Here is a 13,966-nt window from a genome sequence, read left to right as displayed (position 1 = left end):
GGTACAGGCTCCAGAGATAAGGACAGTCAATTCAGATTTTGAATGCAACGCAGTAGAATTTAAACCATTGTGACTGGAATATCTTAGGGAGCAAGTTGGTTGGGAGCCTGTGAGCCATGTTTAAAAAGAATAATCAAAATCCTTGCCATATAGATGTATTCTTATCACCTGACATAAGGTAATGCATAGTAAAAATAAAAATTAATGCTACATGTCTGATCTGCCTCACACCCACATTAGCTCACCCTTAATATGCAGAGTTTGGGAAAAAAAAATAAAATCTATGCCTTCCAGCCTTTCTACTTTAGTTTCTTAGTGGCTATGACAGATCCATAGGGCATGCTCAGATAAACTATAATTCTGCAGCCCAATAAGGCCACGAAAAAAAAAGGAAAGAAAAAAAATTATTTCATCCCAGGCTCAAGTCTTCAGTCTCTTTCCAAATGCAGCTCTACATGTGATGATGGTGAAACAAGCTGCAGTAAATGGCTTCTGTTAAGACTAAACTTCACAGGAGAGAGAAGAAAAAAAGAAAAGGTAAAATACTCATGGCTGCACCAACCAGAAAGATAACTTAAGCAATCCACACCCTAATTGCACCAGAACCTATACAGCTGCTCCACCAGGAAGAATCAAGAGGTCTCTTTCCAAAAATTAGTACTTGATACTAACAGCTGATTAGCTCCCAAAGATGAAGGGAAGCTTACAAATAGGGGTAGGAAGGTCTCCTCTCCCTTGAGCCCCTCCCACAAGCCAGCAGTCTAGTATGACCAGTCAGGACATCTTCACTCCCTGTCCTGTTGCAACCATGTTCTGCTTGCTCAGCAATTAGTTTCCTCTTGACCTCCATTTCTCCTTTTAATCATAGGAGAGATTAAAAAAAATATGGTAGAGTATAAATAGTTCTATACAGTAATATTCCATGCATCTCTCAATATTATTAAAATAATCCAGTGCACATAGTTATTTGTTGAAGCCACTATTTTCAGCTGGATCTAGGGCATTAATATATCTTTATATCTTTCACTGCAGTATAAAAAGCAGATACAAATTTCTCTCATGCACACTCAGAGTCCTACAACCTACTGTCATCCATTCCTATGTTCTCACTGGTGCATGATTCACACACCAAGTACCTGCCCCAGCACTGCACTCCTGATAATAATGGCTGCCATTGCCTCATTTTTATTTTTCAGTTGCAGCATCCTCAACTGAAAGGAAACCCTGTGAAGCAAAGGGCATACTCCTACAACATTGCACAGTTTATACACATCACAGATTATAATATACCCCCAGCACAATACACACAACCCTACATGCAGCCATCCAGACTCTCCTACTATTACTCCAAATGAGCCTTATCAGTCCTCAGGAAAGCTTAGCAACTATCATCAGTATAACGTGCAAATACATTTGTAACCGACAGAGATTTCCTCCTTTCCCCTCCCCCCCCGCCCTCCACCGATACATCTTATTCCTAGTTCAATCCTCCCCTATCTAGTTCAGCCCTAAAAAGAGCAGCCGCCTTATACCTTGACTTGACGCCGTGCGGACTGCCTCAGCACGCAGGACAGCAATTACGACACCAGTGAAACTGACAGCACAAATAACAACAGGAAACCTAGGAAACAAGCCTTTCCTTCAACTGCTGCTATCTTCAACTCCATCTTCTTTCTCCTCCTACTCTGGCAATCACTAGCAGAGCCTGCTCCTGCCTGCTCCTCTCTTACCCCGCCTCCCTTCACGTGACCAGCTTTCTCTCTCCAGCCTCTAACATACCGAGAAAAGGGGTGCGGGATGAGCTGTTTTTTTCGGGTAGACGCAGCTGATGCAGGCAGGAAACTAGTTATTCTTTCCCCCAATAGAAGAGGATAGTGAAGAATTCTAGCCGCTCTCCAACAGCAAGAGCAACAAATGCATCAAATCAGATCTTGTTGCTTAGGATAGGGTATGTATGCAGCTTGCTTTTAGTCATTATCAGCTCGTGCAGGAAAACATGCTACATTAGAAAGCTTCCTACCTGCACTTTGACAAGTGACGTGGTTTAGCCCCAGCCGGTAGCTAAGTGCCACGCACCGCTCGCTCACTCCTCCCCCGGCGGGATGGGGAGGAGAACGGAAAAACAACGGCAAAGCCTCGAGGGTTGGGATAAGGGCAGTTTACTGGGACAGCAAGGGAGAGGGAAAACAATCAACAACAGTACTGATAACAGATAGTAACAATGGGTGATAACAGAGAACGATTTTACCGATCCAAGGACCGACCGGACGCTCGACCCGTCCCGGAGCCACGCCGAACCCGCCCCTACCCGACTAGCCCCCTTTTATGGTGAGCATGATGTCACATGGTATGGAATAGCCCCCGGCCAGCTTACCTCACCTGTCCTGGCTCCTTGGGAAATTAACTCTATCCTTGCCAGAACCAGGACATTATCCACCCCTTATTCCATACCATCTACGTCATGCCCAGATTATTTTACAGGACTCATTGCCTTACCCTATGGGCTATCGCTCTAAAATGTCTGTCGAGTTCATTCAGTCCATGGTTTTGGGTTCCATCTGCCATTACAGTCTCTCAGAGCAGGAGCGATGGTATGTGCTGCTGGATTGTTGCACGCTGCATCCGGGGTTTTCACAGCCAGTGTATCTGGTATGGTCCATGCTCACAGTCTGGATGCCAAAGATGTGATTTTTTTGATAAAGTTTCTGGGCACCAGTTGAAGTCAGTTCTAGTTCCATCATCGTGGCACTTTGTTCAGTTTCAAACTCCATCCTTCATTAGTTTTGGGTGGTTCTTATGGTCATACCATTGATACAGTATATAGCTATTAACATCATACAATTTAATTTATTGGCTATTCTCACCCAAAATCAAATCCCCTTGGGGTACACACCGGACTTCCCCATCTTTTCTCATCACCCACCAAGTGCACCCTGGTCCCTGAGCAAAAGCAATCCCGCAGATGGGCTTGCCTTTGCCTGAAGCAGGGATAACCCAAACTGTTTTACCCAACATATTTTTCATGTGCACTACAGGAACTTTATCCCCTTCTACTGGGCGTGGAAATTTTGACTGGGCAGGGCCAGCTCGATTGGCAGATCCCCGAGTGTTAACTAACCAGGTAGCCTTTGCTAAATGCGTATCCCAGTGTTTGAGGGTCCCACCACCCATTGCACTCAGGGTAGTTTTTAGCAGCCCATTGCACCTTTCAACTTTCCCAGAGGCTGGTGCATGAAAGGGGATGTGATACACCCACTCAATGCCATGCTCTTTGGCCCAGGTGTCTATGAGGTTGTTCCGAAAATGAGTCCTGTTGTCTGACTCAATTCTCTCTGGGGTGCCATGTCGCCACAGGACTTGCTTTTCAAGACCCAGGTGTGTTGGTTTTGCGTGGCAAGGTTTTGGTAGCGGGGGGGCTACAGGGGTGGCTTCTGTGAGAAGCTGCTAGAAGCTTCCCCTGTGTCTGATAGAGCCAATGCCAGCCAGCTCCAAGACGGTCCCGCCGCTGGCCAAGGCCAAGCCAATCAGCGCCTCTGTGATAACATATTTAAGAAAGAGAAAAACAGTTAGAGATAGCTTTTGCAGCCAGAGAGAGGAGTGAGAAGATGTAAGAACATCTGCAGACACCAAGGTCAGTGAAGAAGGAGGGGGAGGAGGTGCTCCAGGCGCCGGAGCAAGATTCCCCTGCAGCCCGTGGTGAAGACCATGGTGAAGCAGGCTGTCCCCCTGCAGCCCATGGAGGGAGGATGAGGGGGTGTAGCGATTCCACCTGCAGCCCGTGGAGGACCCCACGCCGGAGCAGGTGGAGACACCTGAAGGAGGCTGTGGCCCCGTGGGAAGCCCGTGCTGGAGCAAGCTCCTGGCAGGACCTGTGGATCCGTGGAGAGAGGAGCCCACGCCAGAGCAGGTTTGCTGACAGGACTTGTGACCCCGTGGGGGACCCACGCTGGAGCAGTTTGCTCCTGAAGGTCTGCACCCCGTGGAGGAGACTCACGTTGGAGAAGGCCGTGAAGGACTGTCTCCCGTGAGAGGGACCCCACGCTGGAGCGGGGGAACAATGAGTCCTCCCCCTGAGGATGAAGAAGCGGCAGAAACACCGCGTGAGGAACTGACCGTAACCCCCACTCCCCGTCCCCCTGTGCCGCTGAGGGGAGGCGGAGGTTGAAGCCGGGAGTGAAGTTGAGCCCGGGAAGATGGGAGGGGTGGGGGGAGGTGTTTTTAAGATTTGGTTTTATTTCTCATTCCTCTACTCTGTTTTGCTTAGTAATAAATAAGATGAATTCCCTCTCTAAGTTCGGTCTGTTTTGCTCGTGATGATAATTAGAGAATGATCTCTCCCTGTCCTTATCTCGACCCATAAGTTTTTTTTCATTGTACCTTTTCTCCCCTGTCTAATGAAAGAGGGGAGTGATAGAGCGGCTCTGGTGGGCACCTGGCCCTCAGCCAGGGTCAACCCACCACAGCAGTGTTCTCTTAAAGTGTTTCCCTGACTTTACTGCATGTCTTGTCTTATTTTGTTTCCAGTCCTCATATTCTCCTGAAGTTCCCCTGCTACACCAAAATGCACATTGTATTAATATACAAGTCAGGAATATCATCAGTCCTAGAAGCAGGCCAAACACATATAGCTGCCGGAGCCAGTTCAAATTAGGGTGCCAGGAAGTTAATTTGTGCCAGATTTCTTCAAAAACCCCATGAGGCTATTTTATGCAGTCCTTTGCTTTGTCTATGGATTTCAGTCTAAATCTGTGGAGATTCTACCGCTTTGGTCTATGTACATACAGCAGCTTATATTTATGGCTGCACAAACACCACCTTGTGAAGCTAGTAATAAATCAAGGGCCATTCGGTTTTGCGTGACTTCTTTCGACAGACTAGTTGCAAGGCCCGTATTGCATCAATGGTTTTGCTCTCAATGTTTTCTATGACCGCCAAAATGTTCACTATAGATTTTTCTAGTTCACTTACCCCTAGCCATGGGAGAAGCCACCTTACAAAACTATGGAACTCAGTAAGCCTATCTGCCATAGCATTATGAGTTTTCTCTCTCCTTTGGAGGGAAGTTGTTGTTCTTTCATCCTGAGGGTATAGTTTGTCAACGATAGTAATGTTAGGAACTAAAGCCCCAAGAGTACAAGCTCCTTTCCATCCTAGGGGCAATCTCTTCAAAGCCAGTGTACCACGTAGCCAATACCATCCCGTTCCTAATGGGACGGGAGTCCGGTATAGTTCAATCTTTGAAAACCAGGATCACTCAAGGTCACATTTAAGGAAATGGACTTGTTACATGTTAAATATTCTCCTACAAAGGTGCCCTTTCCTGAACTTCCCAACCAACTATTACTCGAGGTATAATTTGCTATCAATCACATCTACCTTCCATTCCTTGTTCCGTTGGGATTAGGAATCTTTTCTAAGGGTGCTGTTGGCCCAGTAAAACGGATTTGTCCAGGAGACATTAGATGGAAGCGGAACTCCTATTAAGGATATTCCGTGGCTGTAATATTTAGGCATCTGGGTGCAGATGCCCAACAATCACTCTTATGTAAGATTTGGGTGATGTTTTGGACTAGGGAGAAGTGTAGATTTTGATTCCATCCTTCTACCTGATTGACATGGCTCAGGACTATTATTGTCACAAGTAGTGTCCAGTTGCTCATAATGTCCTTTTTATTTTTATCTTAAGGGGGGTGATTGTGGTTCCACAGTCCAGGATGCAGGGGCCTTCTTGATCCTTGACTAATGAATCCCCGCGGGCTGCTCTTTGATCTTGATTGCGGTGAAGGTTGCTAACAGCACTTGAAACGGTCCATTCCACTTCTCTTCCAAGGGTTTACCTGTGAAATTCTTAACATAAACCCAGTCCCCGGGTTTGAAAGGATGGATGGGTTGAGCTAGTCCTCTAACTCGTGTTGCTAGAAGAGTTTGTTCGATTACATTCAAGTGTCTCTGTAAACTAATTAGGTACTGATACAGGTATCCTTCACCAAGCTGGGTAAGATTCTCCCCTGAATATTGCAATTGATACGGCCTCCCATATAAAATTTCAAAGGGGCTCATATTTTCCTTCGATCTCGGTTTTGTCCACATTCTTAGTAGGGCTAATGGGAGGGCTTGATTCCATTGCAAGTTTGTCTCTTGACAAATCTTAGCTAGCTGTTGTTTGAGTCAATGGTTCATTTTTCCGCTTGGCCACTAGCTTGTGGTCTGTGAGGGGTGTGTAATTGCCAATCAGTTCCTGAGATTTTACTGATTTTTGTTACTACTTTAGCACAAAAGTGAGTACCTCTACCTGAGGATATTGTTGCGGGTACCCCAAATCGTGGTATTCTTTCATTTAGTAACATTTTCGTTACCTCTCTAGCCTTGTTGGTTCTACAGGGAAATGCCTCTGGCCAGCCTGAGAAGGTGTCCGTTAACACCAACACATATCTGTATCCCCCTTTTCTGGGGAGTTCAGAAAAATCTATCTGCCAGTGTTGCCCCGGACTATTACCTTTTCCTGTTACACCCATCCGAATGTTGTTTGACGTATTTGGGTTATTCTTTAAACAAATTTCGTGCCTTTGGGTTACTTGTTTCACAGTGGTGTACAAATTTCCACTTGCCAGTTTCTGATTTCATTGTTTATATAAAGCATCGGTACCCCCATGTGTTTTCTTATGTTCATCTAACACTCATTTCCATAACAAATGAGAGGGTACTATTATTCGTCCATCTGGAACATAAAACCATCCATCTTTTCCTTTGTTACCTTCTAAGTCATTGATTAATGTTTTTATCTTCTTTGGAATATTTATCTGGCTCTAAATCGGAACTTGGGATTTGAAGTTTACCGTCCGGAATTAAGGCTGCCATCACTTTACCTTTTTCTGCTGCCTTTCTAGCTTCTGAGTCTGCCAATTGATTGCCAAGCTCTTGGTCGGTGTTACCTTTTTGGTGTCCTTTACAATGCTGTCGTGGTTTTACCCCAGCCGGCAGCTGAGTACCACGCAGCCGCTCGTTCACTCCCTCCCATCAGGATGGGGAAGAGAATTGGAAGAGTTAAAGTGAGAAAACTCATGGGTTGAGATAAAAACAGTTTAATAGGTAAAGCAAAAGCCACGCGCACAAGCAAAGCAAAGCAAGGAATTCATTCACCACTTCCCATGGGCAGGCAGGTGTTCAGCCATCCCCAGGAAAGCAGGGCTCCGTCACGCGTAACGGTTACTTGGGAAGACAAACGCCATTGCTCCGAACGCCGCCGCCCCCCCTCTCTCTTCCCCCAAGCTCCTTATAAACTGAGCATGACGTCATATAGCATGGAATACCCCTTTGGTCAGTTTGGGTCACCTGTCCTGTCTGTGTCTCCTTCCAACTTCTTGTCCACCCCCAGCCATCCCGCTGGCAGGGCAGTGCAAGAAGCAGAAAAGGCCTTGGCCCCGTGTAAACACTGCTCAACAATAAGTCCATAGAACAAAAACATCTCTATATTATCAATGCTGTCTCCAGCACAAATCCAAAACGTATCCCCACACTAGCTACTATGAAGAAAAATCAATCCTCTCAGCTGAAACCAGGACAAATGCATAATAGCTACTTTTTCTGGAAGATTTACAGCTTCTAGTACCTTTAGAATCTCTTTTGCATGTTTAATATATTTGCCTGGAGCAGTGAGAAGTCCTCTTTCCTTCCAGATAGCACCATGGGCATGTACAACCCCAAAGGCATATTTTGAATCTCTCCAGATATTAATCTTCTTCCCTTTTGGCAGCTCTAACGCTCGGGTTAGGCCAATGATTTCAGCCTTTTGTGCTGATGTCCCCGCAGGTAATGATTTTGCTTCGATGACCTTTTGGGTACTGGTCACAGCATACCCCGCTTGGCGTTCTCCTTGTTTCACAAAGCTGCTTCCGTCTGTATACCAGGAGTCCTCAGCATCGTGGAGCGGCTCCTCTTTTAGATCGGGGTGGCTGGAATATACTGCTTCCATTGTTTTTAAACAGTCGTGGACCACCGGCTCCGAGATTTCCCCGCTAAGGAAAGAAGCTGGGTTCACCATGTTAGTGCTGACTATAGTTATATCATCTTGTTCCACTAGTATCGCTTGGTATTTCAGAAAGCTAGAGGGGGAAAGCCAATGTCCTCCTTTTTGTTCTAACACAGCTGAAACCGTAGGAGGCACCATGACTGTCATTTTCTGGCCCATTGTAAATTTGCGTGCTTCCTGTACGTTCAGGAGAACTGCAGCTACTGCTCGTAGGCATCCAGGCCATCCTCTGCTTACTTCATCCAATTGCTTGGAAAAGTAAGCTACTGCTCTTTTATAAGGGCCTAGTTGTTGGGCCAGCACCCCGAAGGCTATTCCTTGCCTCTCATGAGCAAATAGCCAGAAGGGTTTAGACACATCAGGAAGACCTAGGGCCGGTGCTCTCATCAGTTCTGTTTTCAGCTGTTCAAAGGCTCTTTTTGCTTCTCCCGTCCAGGTCAACTTTAACTGATTATCTTTTAGTCATTGATACAACGGTTTTACTAAGAGTCCATAATTAGATATGCATAATCTGCACCATCCTGTCACACCTACAAAGGTCCAAAGTTCTTTCGCAGCTCCCGGCGATGGCGTGTGGCAAATAGCTTCTTTTTGACCTTTACCGAGGTCTCTTTGTCCTCCAGAGATCTCAGATCTGAGGTAAGTGACTTGTTGCTGAATGACTTGGGCCTTTTGCTGGGAAACTTTGTACCCACTCAGTCCTAGAAAATTTAACAAGCTCACTGTCCATTGGGCACAATCCTCCTTTGTAGTTGTAGCTACTAGTAAATCGTCCACATCTGGTAAAAAAGTCCCCGTCTGAGATGGAGGAGTCCATGTTTCAAGTTTCTGGGGCCAACTGGTTCCCAAAGATAGTGGGGCTCTTCTTAAACCCTTGAGGTAACACCGTCCAAGTTAATTGTGTTTTTCTGCCTGTTTCAGGATTTTCCCATTCAAAAGCAAACAGCTTCTGACTTTCTACTGCCAAGAGCAGACAGAGGAAAGCATCCTCAGGTCCAGTACGGTAAACCAAATTTGATCATTTTTCAGTTGAGTTCATAATGTAGAGGGGTTTGCAACCACCGGGTGCAAATCATCTACAATCTCATTTATTGCTCTTAAATCCTGTACTAGCTGATAATTCTTCCCATCCGGTTTCTTCACCGGTAAAATTGGGGTATTATACTCTGATTCGCACTCAATTAATAGTCTGAATTGTAGGAATTTGTCAATAATTTCCTTTACCCCTTTTTGATCCTCCAAGCGTAGAGGATATTGTTTAATTCTCACTGGAATTGTCCCTGGCTTTAATCTAATTTCTACTGGCTTAGCATTTTTAGCCTTACCTGGTGTTCCAGATGCCCACACTCCTGGGTATACCTGATCCAAAATTTCAGTTGGTATTGCACTTTCTTTTTCAATCTGCAATAAGGACAGACTTAATACTTCAATTAGTTGGTCTCCTTTTATTCTAAATTCAATTCCTTCAGTACCAAAAACAATGTTTGCTCCCAATTGTTCCAATAAGTCTCGGCCTAGTAAAGGTTTAGGGGCTCCAGGCAAATAGAGAAACTTATGCATACCTATTTGTTTTCCCAATTTATATTTTATAGGTTGCATAAAAAAAGCCTTTTCAGTTTGGCCAGTTGCTCCTATCACAGTTACAAAGTCTTTGTCCATAGGTATTAAACGTTGATTCAAACAGAGTAGGAAGCCCCCGTATCCACCAGGAATTCAACTTCCTTATCTCTGCTCCCTAGCTTTATTTTAACCAGTGAATCTGCTAGGGTAGATTCCCCAGGTCCCCATCATTCTAATTCCATTAGAGCCTTGGACTCTGAGGGACCCTGTTTCTTGGGGCATTCCTTTTTCCAATGTCCGAGTTCTCTGCAATAAGCACATTGATTACTTTTCAGCCCTATCCCAGTCCCTAAATCAAATCCTCCTTTTTCACCACCTCGCATTCTGCCTCTGCCTCTCCCTCCTAAGGGCCTGCCTTGATACTGTTGATTTAAGGCAGCAACAGTAGCAGTGGCTATTGTCTTTCCTAACTTTCTTCTATCATCACTTTCCCGATTTCTGTACGTTCTCCAAGCTTCCTCAGTCAATTTTTCCAAATCCCGTATTTCTGGTTCCCTCAGTTTTTGAAGCTTCCTCCTAATGTCTTCAGATGATTGTCCCAGAAACAATGATACCAATTGCTGCTGCCCTACATCCGATGAGGGGTCTAAAGTAGTATATTTGTGCATTCCAGTCCTTAACCGATCTAAAAGTTCTATAGGGTCTTCGGTCCGACCTTGTTTTACAGCATATAACGCTGACCAATTCACTGCTTTGGGGACTGCATTTTCTAATCCAAATTTCACCCAGTCCTGATATCGTTTTAGCATTCGGTAATCTGCATCATCGTTTGGATCCCAATTAGGGTTGACCAGGGGAACATATTGATCAACTACTCCGGCCAGTGTATTAGCAGTAATTTGTGCCTGCACGTGAGTATGGGCTGTTTTTAAAACCAATTGCTTTTCTGTTTCTGTCATTGCATCCAGCATCAAATCTATATCCTCCCAATCTGGGTTCTGGTTTTTAACTATTAACTCAAATCTTTTGGCCACCCCTGAGGGATCATCCCGGTAGTTTCTTACTTCCTTTTTCCAAGAATCTAAATCACTCATGTTAAAGGGAATCTTAATTCGAGTCAGTCCTCCTGGTCACATTGCTTGCCTGAGCGGCGCCTATATGATCGGACTTGTTCTACTACGAGTCCGGGCAGCGACTGGGATATTACCTCCCACTGCCCTATATTCCCCCTCCTTGAGGAACCCTTCTAACAACTCAGGAGGTGGGGGTACGTAATCTTCAATCCTCTCTTCTACTCTCCTCCCTTCATCTTTCACTTTCAAACATCTCTCTCCAATGCTGCATGCAGAACAACATCATTTCAACTTTCTTTGACTATCTTTTTGTTCCTTTTCTAAAGCCAATACCAGGGGGTCCTGTGGGGCCAAATTAATCCCACATTCTCTTTGCCATTCTGGATGATTTTGTAGGGTGAAAAACATATCCGCATACATCACCTCATCCCATTTACCTTCCCTCCTTAAAAACATTAGTTGCAATAAGGTATTATAGTTCAAAGTTCCATTAAAGGGCCACTTTTCCCCGTCATCCAGCTTATACAAGGGCCACCACTGATTACAATATTTTATAAGAGTTTTCTTATCTGTTACACCTCCTGGCGAACCTCCTGTTTCTTTCCAATGTCTCAGTATGCATCCTAATGGACTCTTTTTCAAGATTTCTCCGCTCTGATTACTTCCCATTTTACTTGTTTAAATTTGTATCTCGCCAACCACAAACAATCTTTACTATTTCAGTAGCACGCTCCTTCTTTTCCCAAGGGGTCCACACTTTACACCTAGCACACTCTATGTCTGTCCCAGATTGAATCCACAATCTCTGTTTATACCATAAGCATTCAAAAAAATAATTATTGGTTCACAATATTTTTTAGGGTGTAAAAGGCAATATTCTGGTTCCCACATTTACCAACAATTCTACTTCAGGGGCTGCATCATTCAGATTTTTAGTTAGTCTTTTAACACGGCAATAAAGGGCATCCAAACTTACACGTCAATGCTACTATTAATCTAAGATAATTACCCACAAGGGTATCATTAATCATTCGCTTTGTCCTTCTCCGGCTGTTTCCCTGGTGGGATAACAGAACCATGGATCCGGACTCCACACTCGCTTCATACGTGATTGTACGTCTCACACACTCACACAAATTCAAACACATCAAGTTATATTTGAGAAAAAAAAACCTTCTTGAAACAGTAACTGTTAAGCTCCTAGAAAATGAGTACCTCCAGACAGTTACTTTTCAAATGTATGTATATCAGTAACTGTTAAACTCCTAGACAACCAGTACCTCCAAACAGTTACTTTAAAAAAAAATAAATAAAAGCAAAATATTTTAAAGAATACCTTTCTATAGATGGTCCTTGTCTGTCCCCGCAGTGATCCGATTGAGGAGAGGAGTCTCTCCGGAGAAATCCCCGGGGGTACCCAAGAGAGTCCCAATCTCAATGGGTCCTGAAGCCGGGCAGAGAGGGTCCCATCTGGGTCGCCAATCTGAATCAAAATAAATTCACTCAGTAGCCAATGTGACTATTAAGCAGGTATCCTTTATTGCAGCGCTGGGAGTCGCACCGGGATATTTCCACGAACGTGCATCTCAACGAGAAACAAATTGTACGTGATTTATATTACAAAAGAGTTACATATTCATTAGGTTTCCGATAAATCTAATACATATTCATTATTATTCCGGGAACTCATGAATATATGCTAATGTCCTGATACGCCTGCACAGTTTCGTTCTCAGGTGGTCGTCAGGGGTTGCCCTCCTCAAATCTTCCTCTTTCTCCTCTTCTTCAGTGTACACAGTTGGATGACCTCTTCTTCATTATCTCCATTTTGCAAGCTCAGCAACCTTGTTATCCGTCTTGCCCAGATGGTCCCAGGCTTGTTGGCATATTGGGCCTCCCTTTATCAGGATGCCTCAAACTTTGTGTCTTTTTTCTAGTTCATACCCAAGTACTGTTCCCTAATTTACAGCTTCTCTTAACCTGTTTCTACATTCCAACTATTTTACTAATTGTTTTCTTTCGTACTGGAGCATGAGACAGGCGAAGCCTGAGTTTCTGGGGCCTGACTCAAGTGTTGCCAAGTTATATATTCTGTTTTAAAATTGTTCTATGCTAATTAGTTTCCCTTATTCAATACCAAACAGTAATTTTTCAGGATTATTTTTCAGCTCCAGATTGCTTTTGTGGTCCTTTTTCCAACATTCTCATATCTCTTGAAATGTGGTCATAAGAGCTATGCAGCTGACGAGTACAAGAGCAATCCTCAATGGGACTGAGACTCTTCCTTCTCTCCTTCTTTACATTAGGGCCTACAGCTCTCAACAGGTCAGGTGGGGAGGGGCATGCCTCACAGAAGAGGAGCAGCCTCTCAGCATGAAGCTATATGATGGTGTAGCAAAAAAGATAGGCCTGTAACAAAGGCCTACTTATATGTGATAAACTCTTCATTGTTACTTTAGGTAGAAGGCTAATGATTCTTAGAATGAGCACCTGCTACACATCATGAGAAAAAGGAGGAGCTACAAGATACTTCAAGGTCCTTATGTACATACTTTTCAGAAAGGGAGGACACTCATTGCCTCCAGGAGCATCCTTATCTTCCTGAGGCATATAGCAAACAATTACCAACACCGAAGTATTGAGAAACTAGGGGAAAGGTAATTTGGGCCAGGGTCCCCACGACCACCGACCCATAAGCCCCCTACCCAAATTATACCACCTACTCAAAAGATAGAGGTGGAGAAAGGAACTGAGCATGCGTTCTAGTTTGCATACTAGGTGAAGAAATATGAACCAATTATTGTAATGGGGAGTGTACCACTTTGTAATCTTTGTAACATTTGTGTATAAATATGACAAGAGAACCAGTGTTAGGGGTGCCTGATTAGAGGAACTATCCTCCTGACACCCAGCGCTGCAATAAAAGGAAATGCCTGCTTCTTGATGCTAAATTGGTGTTAAGGAGTTTTATTCCCAAATTTTGGTGAAAATGGAAGAACAGATATATAAAGCACAGGCACGTTCTTGGTTGCTGCTAGCCAATATTGTGCTTTCTTTCCTGCCTTGGAGGAGCCAAGGAAAACAATGGTGCTGTAGAACCAATAGGAGTACCCTTATAGCCAAGGATGTAACAGAACAATGGGAAGTGGAGGCTGATAACTCCTTTAGCTTCCCTGCAGTACCAGTTTTACCAACACTGCCTTCCTGGGTGAGGGCATATCTGTTTGACTCTTTTTTATGTGTATAAAAATAGCATTAGTCCTTACATTGCATTTACAGGCCTCACTAGTTAATAAATATTTGC

General features: G+C 44.3%; 1 protein-coding gene across 1 annotated transcript in view; it reads right to left on the bottom strand.

Moving 5' to 3' along the window:
- LOC142599332 (amyloid-beta A4 precursor protein-binding family A member 1-like) overlaps positions 1-1,641 on the bottom strand; it is a gene marked incomplete at its 5' end in the record, with an annotated part of 106,633 nt that extends 104,992 nt beyond the window's left edge. Inside the window, one exon of the mRNA XM_075739201.1 lies at positions 1,533-1,641. Coding sequence (XP_075595316.1) covers positions 1,533-1,641 — 109 coding nt within the window. The remainder of the gene's footprint in view (positions 1-1,532) is intronic.
- Between the last annotated feature and the right edge of the window lie 12,325 nt (positions 1,642-13,966).

The sequence above is a fragment of the Balearica regulorum genome, chromosome W, assembly GCF_011004875.1.
Source record: "Balearica regulorum gibbericeps isolate bBalReg1 chromosome W, bBalReg1.pri, whole genome shotgun sequence".
Taxonomy (NCBI): Eukaryota; Metazoa; Chordata; class Aves; order Gruiformes; family Gruidae; genus Balearica; species Balearica regulorum.
Note: the sequence above shows the minus strand (reverse complement) of the source record. Positions and strands in the feature narration are given on the sequence as shown.